The 17,436-nt window shown below is 55.9% G+C and overlaps 4 protein-coding genes across 9 annotated transcripts in view; 1 reads left to right on the top strand and 3 right to left on the bottom strand.

Annotated features, from left to right (window-relative positions):
- The window catches only part of OXLD1 (oxidoreductase like domain containing 1), a 157,610-nt gene extending 148,218 nt beyond the window's left edge, over nt 1–9,392 (bottom strand). The window contains exon 1 of the mRNA XM_050764094.1: nt 9,389–9,392. The gene's annotated coding sequence lies outside the window, so the exon portion shown is untranslated. The remainder of the gene's footprint in view (nt 1–9,388) is intronic.
- LOC126939141 (anaphase-promoting complex subunit 11) overlaps nt 1–17,436 on the top strand; it is a 94,659-nt gene that overhangs the window by 52,700 nt on the left and 24,523 nt on the right. Inside the window, exon 1 of one of the 5 annotated variants that reach the window (XM_050764112.1) lies at nt 10,053–10,056. The exons of the other annotated variants lie outside the window; for them this stretch is intronic. The gene's annotated coding sequence lies outside the window, so the exon portion shown is untranslated. Of the gene's footprint in view, nt 1–10,052; nt 10,057–17,436 lie in introns of those variants that run through there. 5 annotated transcript variants of the gene reach the window in all.
- Nucleotides 1–17,436, bottom strand: part of MCRIP1 (MAPK regulated corepressor interacting protein 1) — a 69,547-nt gene that overhangs the window by 41,430 nt on the left and 10,681 nt on the right. The window lies entirely within an intron of this gene.
- On the bottom strand, nt 7,944–11,603 carry ARHGDIA (Rho GDP dissociation inhibitor alpha). Its single transcript, XM_050764066.1, has 6 exons — nt 11,510–11,603; nt 9,951–10,167; nt 9,752–9,835; nt 9,544–9,620; nt 9,399–9,462; nt 7,944–9,301 (listed from the first exon to the last, which is right to left on the bottom strand). The coding sequence occupies exons 2-6, from the start codon at nt 10,138–10,140 to the stop codon at nt 9,102–9,104; spliced, it is 615 nt and encodes a 204-aa protein (XP_050620023.1). The 5' UTR covers nt 10,141–10,167; nt 11,510–11,603; the 3' UTR covers nt 7,944–9,101.

The raw sequence follows: 17,436 nt of genomic DNA, 5'->3' as shown, positions 1-17,436 counted from the left end.
AAGCTGGGGTGACGTAATTTCCGGCGAGCGTGTCAAGCGTGCGGCGGCGGCCGTGGAAGGTGGGGTCCGTCGCTTAGGGGCGGCGGTGGGCTCGGTCTGTGATATCCGGCGCGGTCCGACGCGCTCCGCGAGGTCACGCAAGACACCCACCGAGGCATGACGGCAGGGCTTTGGCACGGGAATCGTGCGCACAGGTCGAGGACGCCTCGGAGGGGATGAGAGCACAGGGACGGGGGGTTACGAGAATGGGGCTGGAGAGACGGGCGGGAGGGGCGGGACGTGGGCGCTGGGGACCTGCCGGCTCCCAGGCCCCAGGAAGACGCTGCCCCTGCGTTGAGCGGCCATAGGAAAGGTCCTCCCGGCTAAGGCCTTCAGGGAGCGGCCCTTTGCCCTGTACGATCTCTTCCCTCCCTTCCCACTGGTTGCCAAATCCTGTGAAGCTGTCCCTACTCTAGTGCTTCTCAGATGCTCTGGTCGGTTCAGGAGACCTCCCAGCCGTTATACAGCTGTGGAAATACCCTGGGTGCTGCTTCACTCCGAAGGCAGCAGCTGGGTTTGCCTCCCGACTCGACCCGCCACCGAGGCTCCCGAGCACTTGAAATGTGGCCAGTCCACCCGAGACGGGCTGTGAGTGCGCAGTGCACATCAGACTTCTAAGACTGAGTGTGCAGGGCCGGGCGCGATGGCACACGCGTGTAATCCCAGCACTTCGGGAGGCCGAGGCAGGCGGATCACGAGGTCAGGAGTTCGAGACCGGCTTGATCGTGGTGAAATCCCTACTAGAAATACAAAAATTAGCTGGGCCTGATGGCGCGCGCCTGTAATCTCAGCTACTCGGGAGGCTGAGGCAGGAGAATCGCTTGAACCCGGGAGGCAGAGGTTGCAGTGAGCCGAGATCACGCCATTGCACTCCAGCCTTGGCAACAGAGCAAGACTCCATCTCAAAAAAAAAAAAAAGACTGAATGTGCGTGTAGGGGCTGGGGGACACAAGGTACAGTATTTCGTTAATAACTTTACTTTGACTACTACATGTTGAAATACTCTGTATACATACGTTGGATTACATAATAATATTGAGGCCAGGTGCTGTGTGACTCACTCCTGTAATCCCACCGCCTTTGGAGACCGAGGCAGGAGGATCCCTTCAGCCCAGGAGTTCGAGGCCAGCCTGGGCAACATAGTGAGACCCCGCCCCCCGTCTCTACAAAAAATACATTTAAAAAATTAGCCATGGCTGGGCGCGGTGGCTCAAGCCTGTAATCCCAGCACTTTGGGAGGCTGAGACGGGCAGATCACGAGGTCAGGAGATCGAGACCATCCTGGCTAACACGGTGAAACCCCGTCTCTATTAAGAAATACAAAAAACTAGCTGGGCGAGGTGGCGGGCGCCTGTAGTCCCAGCTACTCGGGAGGCTGAGGCCGGAGAATGGCGTGAACCCGGGAGGCAGAGCTTGCAGTGAGCTGAGATCCGGCCACTGCACTCCAGCCTGGGCGACAGAGCGAGACTCCGTCTCAGAAAAAAAAAATTAGCCAGGCGCTGTGGTGTGCACCTGTGGTCCCAGCTACTTGGGAGGCTGAGGTGGGAGAATCACTTGAGCCCAGGAGGCTGAGGCTGCAGTGAGCCATGATCCCACCACTGCACTCCAGCCTGGGTAACAGGTAGACACCCTGTCTCAAAAAATAATATTTGTTTACTCTTATATATATATATTTTTTTTTTTTTTTTTGAGACAGTGTCTCATTTTGTCATCCAGGCTGGAGTGCAATGGGCAATCTCGGCTCACTCCGCCTCCCGGGTTCAAGCGATTTTCCTGCCTCAGCCTCCTGAGTAGCTGGGATTACAGGCACCTGCCACCACGCCCAGCTAATTTTGTATTTTTAGTAGAGACAGGGTTTTACCATGTGGACAGGCTGGTCTCGAACTCCTGACGTAGATCGATCCATCTGCCTCGCCTTCCAAAGTGCTGGGATTACAGGTGTGAGCCACCGCACCCGGCCTCCTCTTTTATCTTTTAATGTGGCTTTTAGAAACTTTAAAATTACATAGAAGGTCTGCATTTTGTTACTGTTGGACACTGGCAGCCCTCCCTCTCCCTCACTGCCTGGAACCTGCTGCTCTCCTTTTCCCCAGGTGCCTGCCCTCTCCATTCCCCTCACTTTCCTCCGCTGGGAAGCAGCACCACCACTGATTTTAAAGTTGAAATTTGGCAGGGAAAAGGGAAATGCTCCCACGTTAAATGTATACACATTGACTGCAATAGCATCCTGACTTTTGAAATGGTAAAACGTAGAGTAAGTTGCTTTTGTACTTTGAGAGTTTGTGTTTGTTGATCAGTTGTTCATGCTTCTCATCCTTCACACAGGGAACTCCCTGCCCTAGAAGGTGAGTTCCTTGTGGTCAAGACTGGGTCCTCTGTGCCCCTCCCCCCAGTGCCAGCGGAGCAAAGGTCAGTCAGAGGCATAGGTTGTAACTGCTGGGAGAACTGTCTGCTTCCTCTGGGTGATTTTCTGGCCTAGAAGGAATATGAGTATGTGCCTCGCTGAGCACTGGCCTGGAGCCCACTCGGGAAACACCATCTCTTCAGAGCTCGTTTTGATTGCAGGCACGGTCCCTTCTGCCCTCTGGACAGATGGAAATTGCTTCAGGTTGCTGCACTATCTTCCAGTGTTTTTGTGGTTGCCGTGAGCTGTTTTACAGACCACAATTTGGGGCCTCAGACAAGCTGGGCATGGTGTTGCCTGCCTATAATCTCAGCTGTTTGGGAGGGTGAGGCAGGAGAACAGCTTGGGCCCGGGAGGTTGAGGCTGCAGTGAGCCATGATCATACCACTGCACTTCTGTCTGGGTGACAGAGACCCTGTATCTTACAAAAAACCCCACCCCACATTTGTACCACATCTAGGTACGAGGTCAGAGTTCAGATGCCTAAATATTGGAGCTTGTGTTTTGTCCACTGTTGGGGAAAGAGTGAAGAGATTTGACTAACATAATGTTGATTAGCTTGTGATGGTTTGGCGGCAGCTTAGTCTAGAGCATACAGTGAAATAAAAAGGAAAAGTGTTCACAGACAGTGAGAACTGGGACCAAGTGGAGAATACTCAAGGCACACAGACCCGGCAAGGATCCCAGTGGCTGTGGATAAGTCTCAGGGCACACGGACCAGGCGAGGATCCCAGTGGCCATGGATAAATCTCAGGCTGGCTCTGGGCCAGTGGAACACACCTCAGTGCTGGTGAAGGCCTGGCCAGAGTAGCAGAGGACAAGGCTGCTCTTCAGCCCAGGTGGCTGTGGCTGGCCTGACATCCTTCTATGAAAACCAGGGTGCCCAACCAGAACTAACCTAGATAGATGGCAGCATTTTTATTTTTTTCTTTGAAGATGGAATCTTGCTATGTTGCTCAGGATGGTCTCGAACTCCTGACCTCAAAGGATCCTCCTCTCTTTAGCTTCCCAAAGTGCTGGGGTTAGGGTGTGAGCCAGCATGCCCAGCCGAATCACAGTATTTTAGACGGATGCCATGGCTGCCCAGAGTGTCCTCTTAAGGTGCCTCTGCCCTTGGACTGGCTTCCTACACCAACCCAACAGGTGCAGGAAAAGTGGGCTCTGGGAACGCTGGAGGGAGGAAGCCTGGTCTGCGATGGCCTGAGATGCCCTCCTCTATGGGGGTTGTTCAGTGGATGGAAATGTGCAGGGCATGGGTCCTGCCCCCAAGAATGCAGGCTGGTTCCGCTGGGCACCTGTAGAGGGCTGTTACCCTTTTCCTGAGGCCTGCTCATGTGCCTTCTAACCCTAGGGTGAGAAGATGGGCTGTGTTCACCTCATGCCCAGGCCCTTCGAGGAGTGTGCCTTTGGGGGTCAGGGCTCTCCTGTGGTTGGCATTTCTTTGGATCATCACAGGTGCTCCAGACATCCTTTAGGGAGTCTCAGGCTTGGAGAAGGGACCCATTAAATATTGGTTAGTTGTTTTTGTTTTTTTTTTTCTGAGACAAAGTCTCGCTGTGTTGCCCAGGCTGGAGTGCAGTGGCGCAATCTTGGCTCACTGCAACCTCCGCCTCCCAGGTTCAAGCGGTTCTCGTGCCTCAGCCTCCTGACTAGCTGGGATTATAGGCACGTACCACCACATCTGGCTAATTTTTTTTTTTTTTTGTATTTTTTAGTAGAGACGGGGTTTCACCGTGTTAGCCAGGATGGTCTCGAACTCCTGACCTCGTGATCCGCCCGTCTCGGCCTCCCAAAGTGCTGGGATTACAGGCTTGAGCCACCGCGCCCGGCCTTTTTTTTTTTTTTTTGAGATGGGAGTCTTGCTCTGTTGCCCAGGCTGGAGTCCAGTGGCACGATCTCAGCTCACTGCAAGCTCCGCCTCCTGGGTTCACGCCATTCTCCCACCTCAGCCTCCTGAGTAGCTGGGACTGCAGGTGCCCACCACCATGCCTGGCTAATTTTTTGTGTCTTTTAGTAGAGATGGGGTTTCACCGTGGTAACCAGGATGGTCTCGATCTTCTAACCTCGTGATCCACCCGCCTCGGCCTCCCAAAGTGCTGGGATTACAGGCGTGAGCCACCGCGCCCAGCCAATTTTTGTATTTTTAGTAGAGACAGAGTTTCACCATGTTGGTCAGGCTGGTCTCGAACTCCTGACCTCATGATCCGCCCACTTTGGCCTCCCAAAGTGCTGGGATTACAGGCGTGAGCCATCATGCCCGACCAACTGGTTAGTGATTAAATATTTTGATTGATGCATTTTTTTTTTTTTTTCCTTGAGACAGAGTTTTGCTCTTGTCGTCCAGGCTGGAGTGCAACAGTGCAATCTCGACTCATCGCAACTTCTGCCTCCCTGGTTCAAGCAATTCTCCTGCCTCAGCCTCCCGAGTAGCTGGGATTACAGGCATGTGCCATCATGCCCAGCTAATTTTTTGTATTTTTAGTAGAGACGGGGTTTCACTATGTTGGCCAGGCTGGTTTCGAACTCCTGACCTCAGGTGACCCGCCCGTCTCGGCCTCCCAAAGTGCTAGGATTATAGGTGTGAGCCACCGTGCCCGGCGATTTTTAAATGTACTGTGTGTACAATATTACCCTTTTGAGACAGGGTCTTGCTGTGTCACTCAGGCTGGAGCACAGTGGTGCAGTCTTGGCTCACTGCAGCCTCAGCCTTCTGGCCTCAAGTGATCCTCCTGGCTCAGCCTCCTGAGTAGCTGAGACTACAGGTGTACACCACCATGCCCACCTAATTTTTATTTTTTTAGAGATAGGGTTTCCCTGTGTTGCCCAGGCTGGTTTTGAACTGCTGAGCTCAAGTGATCTGCTTCTGGCCAGATACTACTCTTAAAAATATAGTTCTCTGCCAGGTGCGGTGGCTCACACCTGTAATCCCAGCACTTTGGGAGGCTAAGGCAGACGGATCACGAGGTCAGGAGATCGAGACCATCCTGGCTAACATGGTGAAACCCCATCTCTACTAAAAAATACACAAAAAATCAGCTGGGCGTGGTGGCGGCGCCTGTAGTCCCAGCTACTAGGGATGCTGAGGCAGGAGAATGGCGTGAACCCAGGAGGCAGAGCTTGCAGTGAGCCGAGATCGCGCCACTGCACTCCAGTCTGGGTGACAGAGCGAGACTCCATCTCAAAAAAAAAAAAAAAAAAATAGAGCTCTTAGAGCAAAACAGCTCCCTTTCAGCCTGCAGTCTGGTCGAAGGTATGGTGGGGGTAGCAGCAGGCTCATGGGCACCTGGGCAGTGCTCTGAAGTCCCTCCTGTGTTCCCACTGAGCAGCAGCCCGCCGTGCCCAGAGGAGGGAGAAATCCAGCAGCAGCGCGGTGGTGAGTGGGCCCTGCAGCGTGTAGTAGGTGATCATGGTGCAGGGCAGTGCTGGGCACAGAGAAGGTTCTCAGAAATCATGGTAACCTGTGGTTATTTGGTCACATCCCAGACCCTGACCTAGCACTGGCTGGCACTGTGACTTGTCACCCTCCTGAATGGAAGAAGTGTCCACCTGGGGGTGGCTGAGGAGGTGGATGCTAGGGGACTGCTGGGAGCTATGGACCTGCGGAGATTGGGAGAGGAGACTGTAGGTGCAGGCTGCTGGAGGCGGGGAGGCCTATCTGGAGCACCAGGCAGTACAAACAGGTCCCAAGTGGGGCCACGAGGATCAGGTTAGACTTGGGACCCGAGAGACACGTCATGCCCACTGTGCAGGTGCCACCTCATGTTATCCTGCACCAGGGGAGGGGCCAGCCCAAAGTCCTGGCTGCTGGCAGCATGCCCGTACAGCTTGGCATCCGGGTCTGAGTTCACATGTCTAGCAAAGCTGGGAAAATCCAGGAGCAAGAAGGTGAAGCCCTTTGGCTCAGCCCGAGCTCAGAAGGCCCTTGCCCGATGAGCTGAGCTGCTGACAACACCGTGGCACTGGGCTTGGGGACTCTGCTGGAGCGTGGAAGAAGCGAACTGGGAGCATGGAGGAAACTGCCTGGCAGGGGCAGCTGCCGTGGAGCTCACCCTCCCTGGCTGGGCTGGTGTCTGTCCAGTGGGGTGACCCTCCAGCCTGTGGTTTCACCACCCCACCTCCCTACCTCCCCCACAGCACAGGCAGAAGCAGCAGTGCGACAGGAGACCACCTCACTTGGGGCCAGGAGCAGTTCTGGGAGAGGCTGGGTAGGGTCTTTGCTCCCTGCGGAATCAAGGGCTGGGGGCTGACCCAGCCTTTCTCTCTGACTGCTCTGATCTGGGTCTGGACCAGCTTCTTCAGGAAGGTGCCATTCTGTTGAGGTGTCTAACATAGGGTCAGCTCTAGGCTCAGCCTCTGTGGCCCCCACAAAAGCCTGGCAAGGATGGGGTGAGGGGGCAGTGGGGCCCGCATGCAATGCCCTGGCACAGGTGTGTGGTTAGTGACCTGAGGCATGAAGGTGTCTCCCTGCCCACCCCAGCCCTGCTGATAAACCCCAGAGCAGCATGGCCTGCGTCAGAATGACCGGTAGGAGGGCCCCAGGGTAGCAGCTGCCTCTGTGTGGAATATGATTTTTCTCAACACCTTACCACAGAAGCAGAAAAAGGGTAATTTCTGAATGGACACTTGTAAGTGGTTGTTACTTCGCCTCTTCTCCCTGCACAGTAGAAGGGCATGGGTTTGAAGTTCCTGAAGGCTCTTGGAGATGGAGCTCAAAGAGGAGGCAGTGCTACCCCCACGTGACTGCAGACACGGAAAAGCTGGGCTGTCCTCATGCTGCAATGGTTGGGGCCCCTGGCTGAGTGCACCTGCCCCAGGAGGCCCTGCGTGGTTTCCCAGTAGCCCCTTTGCACTGTACCGCAGTGAGGATGCCCTTAGTCTCCTGCCAATCCCATCACACCAAGCCTTTTCACTGTTGGGTTTCTGGCACTGCCCGATCCTGGAGGGTACTTGGCTGTGTCTGTGAAGAGCTGGTGCAGTAGGCACCTGTGGACCCTGCTACCTGGGTACTGACTTCCTGCCTAAGCCACAGCCGCACCCACATGCGTCAGGGGCTACCAGGCCCACCCTGGCTTGGGCCTGTTCCTCCCTGGGTTTCCTTGGGATCCAGTCATTGGAGGGCACGCCGACAGCCGAGCCAACTTGACACCCTGGAGCCCAGCCAGGGAATCAAGCGGCTCTCCCTCTGGCAGCATCCGAGCTGCACAGGCCAGGCCTGCCTCCCCATTCCCTCAGCAGGGACCGGCAACCGCAGCCACAGTCTTCTGCACTGTTCTAGACTGTGCTGCCTAGGGCTGGTGTCGCTGGGAGTCACATTCTTTTCTTCCCAGATAGTTGCAAGAGGCCTAGCAGCCACAGCATTTCAAGGGGGGCCCTGCCCTTCCCTTCCCACCACCCCACCAGGGTCATCTTCCCTTTTGTCTCCTAAAGCCTGTCAGGCAGCAGAGGAGCCAGGCCCTCCCCTGCCAGACCCTGAAAATGCCAAGCAGTAGACAGCCCTGGCTCCTTCAGGGGCATTTATTTCCCGGTCAGAAAAGGAGAAGCAGGGACAGGTGCCTCTGCCTGAGCCTGGCAGACACAACATGAAGACCAGGGACGGGGTTGGGGAGGCACAGGAGACAGCTCTCAGCAATGTGTGCACTTGGTCCCTTGTTTGTTCTTGGCTGGGTCAGGGAGGGCCTGCTGGGGGTGGTGGCACCGAGAGCCTGGGGAAACAGGCGGCAGGCCAGCGGCCCAGGGACAGCGCGGACGGAGGCAATAAATACTGATGGCCAGGCAGGGCTCCTGGCTGGGCCCAGGTGGGGTGAGTGAGGCTGTCCATTGACGGCTCTCTAGGGGGTGGGTTCTGGGCGCTGTCCGCTGAGACAGAAAAGGCAGAGGCAGGACAACACCCAGCCTCCTGGATGGTACTGAGGTGACTTGAGTTTTGGCAATTTGGCTTTCCCCAAGCCGCCGGAGCCATCTCCACAGTCCTGGCCATGGGAGGGGGCGGGCTGGCCAGGCACTGGTGGGCTGGGGAGCAGCAGCAGCACACCCCACATGTCCCTGGGTCACTGGGTTCGCCACCGGGGAAGGGACGGGGAGGCCACATGCTCATGCAGACACAGGGAGTTAGAGGCTAGTGAGGCCCCACAGCACACTCCACATGTTAAGGCATCATGGTTAGACGGGACTGACAGCGACAAAGGGGCTGGCCAGGGAGCAGCAGGGCTGGAGGATGGCCCGGCCCCCACAAGACCCTGCATCCCACACCCCAGCTCCACCACGGAGCAGCAAACGCACACGTCCAGGGGCAACCACGGGGCCTGGAGAATGGCTGCTCCGCTCCTTCCTTAAGCCAGGCCTCAGGTGTGACAAGGAGATAGAACCTGGGGGGCACGGAAAGGGCAGCAGAGGCCTGGCTGGGGCCTCTCTCCCCCACAGCACAGGCAGAAGCAGCAACGAGACACAAGACCACCGAGGAGGCTGGGCCTGTGGGCGGGGGAGGATTGAGGAGGGGGGTCGGAGGCACTCGGTTGAGCCAGGCCAGGGAGGCGGACCAGGGTGGGAGGGGCACGGAGGGCCTGTCAGCACTTTGGTATGGGGAGGGGAGGGGCTGGGGGGACACATCCGCCTGTCCGTCGTCCGTCCGTCCGTCTGCCCTGCCTGCTTCTGGCTGGGCTCAGTCCTTCCAGTCCTTCTTGATGGTGAGATTCCACTCCCAGGACAGGTGGTCGGTCTTGTCGTCGTCTGTGAAGCGGGACTTGATGCTGTAGCTGCCCCGGGCCAGCATACCCTTGGGTGCCTCCTCCACGGGGGTCAGGAACTCGTACTCCTCGGCCCGGGGCCCATAGCTGCCTACCATGTAGTCAGTCTTGTCAACTGCGGCACAAGGAAGAGGGCGGTCAGCGGCCCTGCGTCCCCGCTGGGCAGCACGCACCCAAACGGCCCCCTCCGCCCTGCCCGGGGCCCCACTCACTCTTGACGCCTTTCCTGTACGTGTGCTGGATGTACTTCATGCCGGACACGATCTCTCTGTTAACCTGCAGGACCCGAAGCGAAGATCAGGGAAGGTCGGCCCCAGTCCCGCCTCCCTTCCCTGGCCACAGCAGCCGACAGCTTACCCGGAAAGAGATTTTTATCCGGTACTCTACACCCTCTTTCAGCACAAACGACTGCTTCTTGAAGCTCTCCAGGTCACCTGTTGGGGGGACCTCTCCTTCAGTGACTGCCCAGCAGCCCCGCGCCCCCAGCCCCGCGCGGCCCCTTGGCTGCACTTCCCGAGATCCCCACCAGGGGCCGCCCGAACCCCCGCAGCCGCAGGGCGCTCACCTGTCAGGTCCAGCTCCAGGGGGCCCGGGGCCGAGCTGCACACCAGGGTCAGGCCAGTCACGACGACGTTGGGGACGTTGGGGTCTGGGGAGTGACAGGAGGTGAGGGCCTCACCCCCGCCAGTGGAAGCAGGGGCTGGGGAGCGGCAAGACAGCTGGAGTGCACGGGTGGTCACCGGGCTCCCGCAGCCCAGACTCACCTGCCGAAACGGCCACGCGGCCCAGCAGGGCCTCCTTGTACTTTCGCAGGCTCTCGTCGTCCTTGTCCAGCTCCTGGATCTCCTGGATGCTCTTCTGGGCCGGGGGCTTGTAGTTGACCGAGTGCTCATCTTCCTCGTTCTCTGCTGCGATCTGGGCCAACTGCTCGGCTGTGGGCTCCTGCTCAGCCATGCTCACGCTTAGCCTGGGTCAGGACACCTGTGGGCGGGACGGTGGCAGGCCTTGGACCTGGATCCCCAACGGATGCGCACTTTCTGAGCAGAAGCGTGGACTGCAGCCAGAGCTCCAAAAGGGCTCCAAGGGGGCCACCCTCGCTCCTCTCCTCCGCCCAACTCCTCCTCAGGGGCATCCTCTGGGGCAGTGTGAGGTGCCCCACGCCAGGTATAACATCTAAGACAAAATGGGAACTGCAGCCGGTCCTGGGGAGAGAGGGCACACCTCCCCCTCCACGATGGAGGAGGCAGCAGCCCCCGGCATGCGTGGGGCGGGGCTAGTAGGCCCCAGACCCAACTGGCAGGGCCCACACTAAAGCCTCTCTTATGGGCTTGCTGCTCCTGAGCTGCCCAGGCCCTTGCCCTACCGGGTAACGGGGCTGGGTATCCCTCAGTAGGGATGCTCCTCTGGCCGTGCTAGTCACATGTAAACCTGTGTGGTCGGCTCATCCTCATCCTCATCCTTCAAACAGGATGCCCCTGGAGCAAGGATGCTAGAGGCAGCCAGAATACCGCAGGGAGCCAACGGGGCACAGGGGATCCTAAGTATCTCCGGTTTCTCTACAATTGTAAGAGTCTGTGACCTACACTTGGGAGCTACCACAGCCGCTCAGTACCGTTGGGCCCTCTTGTAGATCGGGACCCGGGAGTGCCCGGGGCAGCACTGACCCGGCAGGGACCCGAGCGCGGGAATGTCAGGCTCAGATTCTTCCCGGCAGCGTGTGAGGTGGATCAGGGAGCAGCCCACCCGGGACGCCCAGGCTGGGGTCCAGGCCGCCCTGCTTCCTCCAGGCGCTGGGGCCTCTGCGCCGCGCAAGGGTGGCCGCAGGCGCTGGGATCCTAGGGCGCGGCCCGCACTTCCGCAGGGCCCGCAATCCGCGCCGGGCGTGGCCCGGGCGCTGGGGGAGGCCGCGCCCCAATCCCCGCGTCGCCCCGGAACGCCATGGACCGCGGCTGCCGGCCCGGCGCCCCCCGCGTCCCCAGGGAGGGGTCCTCCGGTCTGGCCCGGGCCCCACGCGCTTCGGCGGCCATGAAAGAAGCTCAGGGGCGCTCGGGCGGGGCTCGCAGTCCCCTGGCCCCCGCCGCCCCTCCGGCCCGGGTCCCGCACGTGGGTCCGGGGCCGCCACCACCCGGTCCCGCCCCGGCCCCGCCCTGACCCGCGCCGCCCTGGTCCGCTGTCACCGCGCCCCCGCCCGCCGAGACCCCGCCGCGGGCTCAGGGCGGGGCGCGAACAAAGGCGGAAGCCCCTACCCCAGCGCCCCCCGCCTCCGCCGGCGCCGCCGGTCCCCGCCCCGGCCCGCCGCCTCCGCCCCGCCACGGCCACTCACCGGAGGGTTCGGCCGCGCGGCTCAGGCTCCCTCCCGCACTAAATGACGAACGTCGTCAGCCGCTCCGCCCGCCCTGCCTGTCACTTCCGGGGTCACGAGACTTCCGCTCGCTCGGGCGGGGAAGGCCAGGGCGCATGCGCGGCGCGCGGGTGGCCGGGGGCACGGCGTCGCCATCTTGCGGCCGGGCCTCGTGGGCGCGTTCCGCGTGGGTTCTGGAGTCGTCACCTTCCACCCCGAGCCCTGGCAGTGGTCACCTCTGTAAGCCAGGGCACTTCCCCCACGCGAGCCCAGGGCGCCCGCGCCCAGGAGGCGAGGTCCCGTCCCGCCTCTCGCCGCTGTCCAACCCGCGCCCACTGCAGGCCTGCGGCGGCCGCGTGGGCTTTGGAAGCCCGCGCAGGTGCAGTTCGCTGCCCTCCCCGGCCCAGTCGGTCCTACTGCGACTCTCGTTTCGGGGCCTTGTTATCTAGTCCCGGGACTTCGGGGAGGTAACGGGCACGGGGATTAAGTTCTCGTTAAACATAGGCGAGTGCGCCGGCGCGCGGGCCGCTCCAGAGCCTTGGTGTCTCCCGTGGAAGGACAGGGCTTTGGGACAAGGAGGAGCCCCTTGCACGCCCACGCCCCGTGGAAAGCTCGTGGTGGGCGAGGGCGCAGCCGGGGCTTTTTTCTCCAGGTTGAGACAGAATTCATGCGCAGCTCGCGCGGCTACTTGGCGCAGGCACAGCTGCAGAGACCCTAGTATCCCTCAGGAATCTCGCGACTCCTCAGGACCAGAAGGCAGAGACCTCCTGGCACCGTGAGCAGATGAGGGGCTTCCTTAGCCTGGGCTTCACCGCAGACGCTCAGGTCCCCACTCCACTTGTTCCGAGATTTCACCCATTCGCCCACAAGGACCGTGTTGAAGCATCAGGAACGGCCGCATAACGTGAGTGGCCTGGCCCAGCTGTAGTGCTCGCACTCAGCCCTGTGCTCTCCACTACTGGAGGCCAAGCCCCTAAAGGCCCTGCACCAGACACTGGGTGGGACGCTGCCCCACGTCCAGCCCGCAGCACTTGTTAGGGCTGTGGACTTGTTAGCGTGGACTCCTCTTTTTATTTATTTATTATTTTTTTGAGACGTAGTCTCTGTGTGTCACCCAGGCTTGAGTACAATGGCACAATCTCGGCTCACTGCAACCTCCACCTCTCAGGTTCAAGCAATTCTCCTGCCTCAGCCTCCCGAGTAGTTAGGACTACAGGTGTGAACCAACATGCCCAGCTAATTTTTGTATTTTTAGTAGAGACAGGGTTTCACCACGTTGGCCAAGCTGGTCTCGAACTCCTGACCTCAGGTGATCCACCCGCCTCAGCCTCCCAAAGTTCTGGGATTACAGGTGTGAGCCACCACGCCTGGCCACCCCACCTCTTTTAATCACTCTTGAGCTCCAAGCAGACAGGGCCTTGTCTGGCCCATACTGCCAGGCTTCTGGCAGGGAACCCAGACTGGCCAAGAGAAGCGGAGACCACTCGCACACACGCGCGCAGCTGCTTTGTTCAGACACATAAATGAACACAGGAGGGCATTTTTGGGAGCCACTCTGCCCAGCCCCAAATTCTTTTGAGCTATTTTCAGCTGATGCCTGCTCCCACCACCCACACCCTACACCCTGTCCCAGGCAATCACAGTCCTGCTTTTAGTATCTATAAACTTGCCTCTGATGGACACTTCACATAAATGACGATTATACTGTGTAATGTTTTTGAGGCTCACTCATGTTTTAGAGAGTATTTTATCCTTTTAAGATTCGATTGCGTGGGTATACATTTTGTTTGTAACCATTCCAGTTGGCAAACATTTGGATGGTTTCTTTTTTGTGCATTATGAATAATGCCGCCATAAACATTTAGGAACATTATAAACCATTATAACCATTGCATTAAGCCTTTTCATGAACATGTGCTTTCATTTCTCTTGGGTAGATTCCTGAGTGGAAGTCCCCAAATGTTTCCCAATGTAGGTGTGCCACTTTGCACCCCCTGGCAACGCTGGGCTGCTCCAGGTGGCCACAGGCTTGGCAACACCTGCTGTGCTCAATCCCAGCTGTAAGAATGTGAAGCAGTGTCGTGTCACACTGTGGGTTGCACCTGCATTTCCCTGATGAGTCTTCCTGGGCAGAAACCTATTTAAATCTTTCCTCATTTTTAATTGGGCTGTCTGAGTTATGAGTACTCACATATCCTATATACAGTCCTTTATCAGATATATGAGATGGGGTGCTGTGGCTCACACCTGTAATCCCAGCACTTTGGGAGACTGAGGCGGGCGGATCACCTGAGGCCAGGAGTTCGAGACCAGCCTGGCCAACATAGTGAAACACAATCGCTACCAAAAATACAAAAATTAGCCGGATGTGGTGGCGCACGCCTGTAGTCCCAGCTATTCGGGAGGCTGAGGCAGGAGAACTGCTTGATCCCAGAAGGCAGAGGCTGCAAGAGCAAAACTCAGTCTCCAAAAAAAAAAAAAAAAAGATGTGATTTGCAGACATTTTATGTGGTTTGTCTTTCATTTTCTTAATGATGTCTTCTAAGGGGCAAAACCTTTTATTCTAGTGAAGTAGTTTTTTTCCACATGGCTCATGCCTTTGCTATCCTGAGAACTCCTGAGCTGAGGAAGGCAGATCACTTGAGCCCTTGGTGTCAAGGCTGCAGTCAGCTATGATTGTACCACTGCACTCCAGCCTGGGTGACAGAGACCCTATCTCAAAAACAAACTCTTAGCCCAACTGGATATTGTAAAGATTTTCCCTCGTATTTTCTTCTGTGATCTTCTGCTATATTTTATGCTTGTTGACACTTAGATCTATAGTCCATATTTTTTAGGTTAACTTTTGCATACGGAGTGAACATCTTTTCTGTGTGTAGGAACATCCACCTGTCCTGGCACCTCTTGTTGAGAAACTGCGATTTCCCCCAGTGCAATGCCTCGCTGTCTTTGTTGAAAATTTATTCACCATAGGCTGGGCACGGTGGCTCACGCCTGTAATCCGAGCACTTTGGGAGGCCGAGGAGGGTGGATTACATGAGGTCAGGAGTTTAAGACCAGCCTGGCCAACATGGTGAAGTGTGGTCTCTACTAAAAAATATAAAACTAGCGAGGCATGGTGGCGCATGCCTGTAATCCTAGCTACTCGGGAGGCTGCGGCAAGAGAATTGCTTGAAACCGGGAGGCAGAAGTTGCAGTGAGCCGAGATTGTGCCATTGCACTCCAGCCTGGGTGACAAGAGCAAAACTCTGTCTCCAAAAAAAAAAAAACCAAAAAAAGGCCGAGCGCGGTGGCTCACACCTGTAATCCCAGCATGTTGGGAGGCTGAGGCAGATGGATCACAAGGTCAGGAGATAGAGACCATCCTGGCTAACATGGTGAAACCCCATCTCTACTAAAAATACAAAAAATTAGCTGGGCATGGTGGCGGGCACCTGTAGTCCCAGCTACTTGGGAGGCTGAGGCAGGATGATGGTGTGAACCAGGGAGGCAGAGCTTGCAGTGAGCTGAGATCGCACCACTGCACTCCAGCCTGGGCGACAGAGCAAGACTCCATCTCAAAAAAAAAAAAAAAAGAGGCTGGGAGCGGTGGCTTAAGCCTGTAATCCCAGCACTTTGGGAGGCCGAGACGGGCGGATCACGAGGTCAGGAGATTGAGACCATCCTGGCTAATACAGTGAAACCCCGTCTCTACTAAAAAATACAAAAAAATTAGCCGGGCGAGGTGGCGGGCGCCTATAGTCCCAGCTACTCGGGAGTCTGAGGCAGGAGAATGGCGTGAACCCGGGAGGCAGAGCTCGCAGTAAGCCGAGATCCCGCCACTGCACTCCAGCCTGGGTGACAGAGCGAGACTCCGTCTCAAAAAAAAAAAAAGACCCTGTTTCAAAATAAAAAATTGTTTTGACTACTCTAGGTCCTATAAATGTCCACATAACTTTATTAATATACATTTAACTTATATTTTATTAATACAAATTTTAATTTCTATAAAAAGGCCTGGGAAAAGGAATTTGATAGGAATTCTGTTGACTCTATAGAACAATCTGGGGAGAACTACCAACTTAACAATACTGTATCTCCCAAACCATAAAAGTGGAAATTTAGCTCAGTATTTTAGCTTTCAGTGCACAAGTCTGGCACTTTATTGTTAAATTTGTTCCTAAGTATTTTAGTCTCTCTAGTACTGTGTGATTGGAATTTTCTTAATGTCATTTTTGGCTTGTTGGTTGCTAATATATAAAATACAACTGATTTATATGTTGATTTTATATCCTGCAACCCTGAAAACTCACTGGTCTGTAAGATTCTTCAAAATTTTGTACACATAGGGCCAGGCATGGTGGCTCATGCCTGTAATCCCAGCACTTTGGGAGGCCAAGGCGGGTGGATCACCTGAGGTCAGGAGTTCAAGACCAGCCTGGCAAACATGGTAAAAATCCCATCTCTACTAAAAATACAAAATTAGCTGGGCGTGATGGGAGATGCCTGTAATCCCAGATACTCGGGAGGCTAAGGCAGAAGAATTGCTTGAACCCAGGAGGCGGATGTTGCAGTGAGTTGAGATGGCACCATTGCACTCCAGCCTCAGCAGCAGAAAGACCCTGTCTCTCAAAAAAAAAAAAAAAAAAAAACCCAAAAGACACACACACAGACATATGTCTTTGCCAATGCTATGTCCTAGAATGATGGCATCACATTATTTTAACTGACTTTCTTGCATCACTGGAACTTTTAAAATAATTTTGTTTTTTAAAAACCTTTTTTTTTTTTTGAGATGGAGTGCAATGGCACGATCTTGGCTCACTGCAAGCTCCACCTCCCGGGTTCAAGCGATTCTCCTGCCTCAGCCTCCTGAGTAGCTTGGGACTACAGGCACGTGCCACCACGCCCAGCTAATTTTTGTATTTTTAGTAGAGACGGGGTTTCACCATTGTGGCCAGGATGGTTTTGATCTCTTGACCTTGTGATCTGCCGGCCTCAGCCTCCCAAAGTGCTGGGATTACAGGCACGAGCCACCACACGCGGCCGAAACTTTTTAAGATAGGATCTATGTTGTTCGAGCTGGATTCAAATTCCTGGGCTCAAGTGATCCTCCTACCTCAGCCTCCCAGGTAGCTGGGACTATAGGCATGTACTACTTTGTCCAGCTTCCAGCTTTTTCCATGTTTGTGAACTGCCTATTCATGTTCTTGGTGGTAATTGTTTCCCAAGGTTCTGTTTGTTTTGAGTTTGTGAGACTGTCTGATTTACAGAAGTTTTTGTTTTTTGGGTCTTGCTCTGTCATCCAGGCAGTACAGCGGCACAATCTTGGCTCCTGGCAGCCTCGACCTCTGGAGCTCACGGGATCCTCCCACTTCATCCTCCCAAGTAGTTGGGACCACAGGTAGCACCACCATGCCCAGTTAATAATTTTTTTTTTTTTTTTTTTTTATGTTACAGCAATGAGTCTGGGTACTTTTTGTATTTTTTTTGTAGAGATGGGTTTTGCCATGTTGCCCAGGTTGGTGACTTACAGAAGTTAAAAAAGTCCTTACTGTCCTGCAAAGATAGGGACTCTTCTTTTTTACCTAACAATACCATGAACACACCCACCACAACTGCCAATGCTTTCTGACATCTAATAGTCTCTGCTCAATTTTCCCCAAGTTTCTTCTTCTTGCAATCGTGTCCCCACATCAGGGTCTGGACAGAGGCCACGCTGTGCACTGGGAGGCCACTGCCTCCATTTCCTCTTCTGTGCTTCGTGCCACTCAGGTGTTGAGGAGCAGGTGTTTTGCTGACAATGTCCTGTGTTCTGGATTTGCTGGGCTGATCCCTCCGGTGTCCTGTGAACCCTCTCCCATCCTCTGCCCTTCTTAGGCAGGAGGAGCCCAGTTCGAGTTGTAGAGGCAGTGCTGGGGGCCTTCTGC

This window comes from Macaca thibetana, chromosome 16 (assembly GCF_024542745.1).
Source record: "Macaca thibetana thibetana isolate TM-01 chromosome 16, ASM2454274v1, whole genome shotgun sequence".
NCBI classification, from domain to species: domain Eukaryota; kingdom Metazoa; phylum Chordata; class Mammalia; order Primates; family Cercopithecidae; genus Macaca; species Macaca thibetana.
This window is presented reverse-complemented; position numbering and strand designations above follow the sequence as displayed.

Bases quoted from the DNA above. Each gene is read 5' to 3' on its own strand.
- ARHGDIA (XM_050764066.1), bottom strand. From the start codon at position 10,140: ATGGCTGAGCAGGAGCCCACAGCCGAGCAGTTGGCCCAGATCGCAGCA. The intron at 9,621-9,751 runs GTGAGCGCCCTG...TCCCCCCAACAG, and splicing joins CCTGGAGCTGGACCTGACAG to GTGACCTGGAGAGCTTCAAG. The intron at 9,302-9,398 runs GTGAGTGGGGCC...CTTGTGCCGCAG, and splicing joins GTACAGGAAAGGCGTCAAGA to TTGACAAGACTGACTACATG.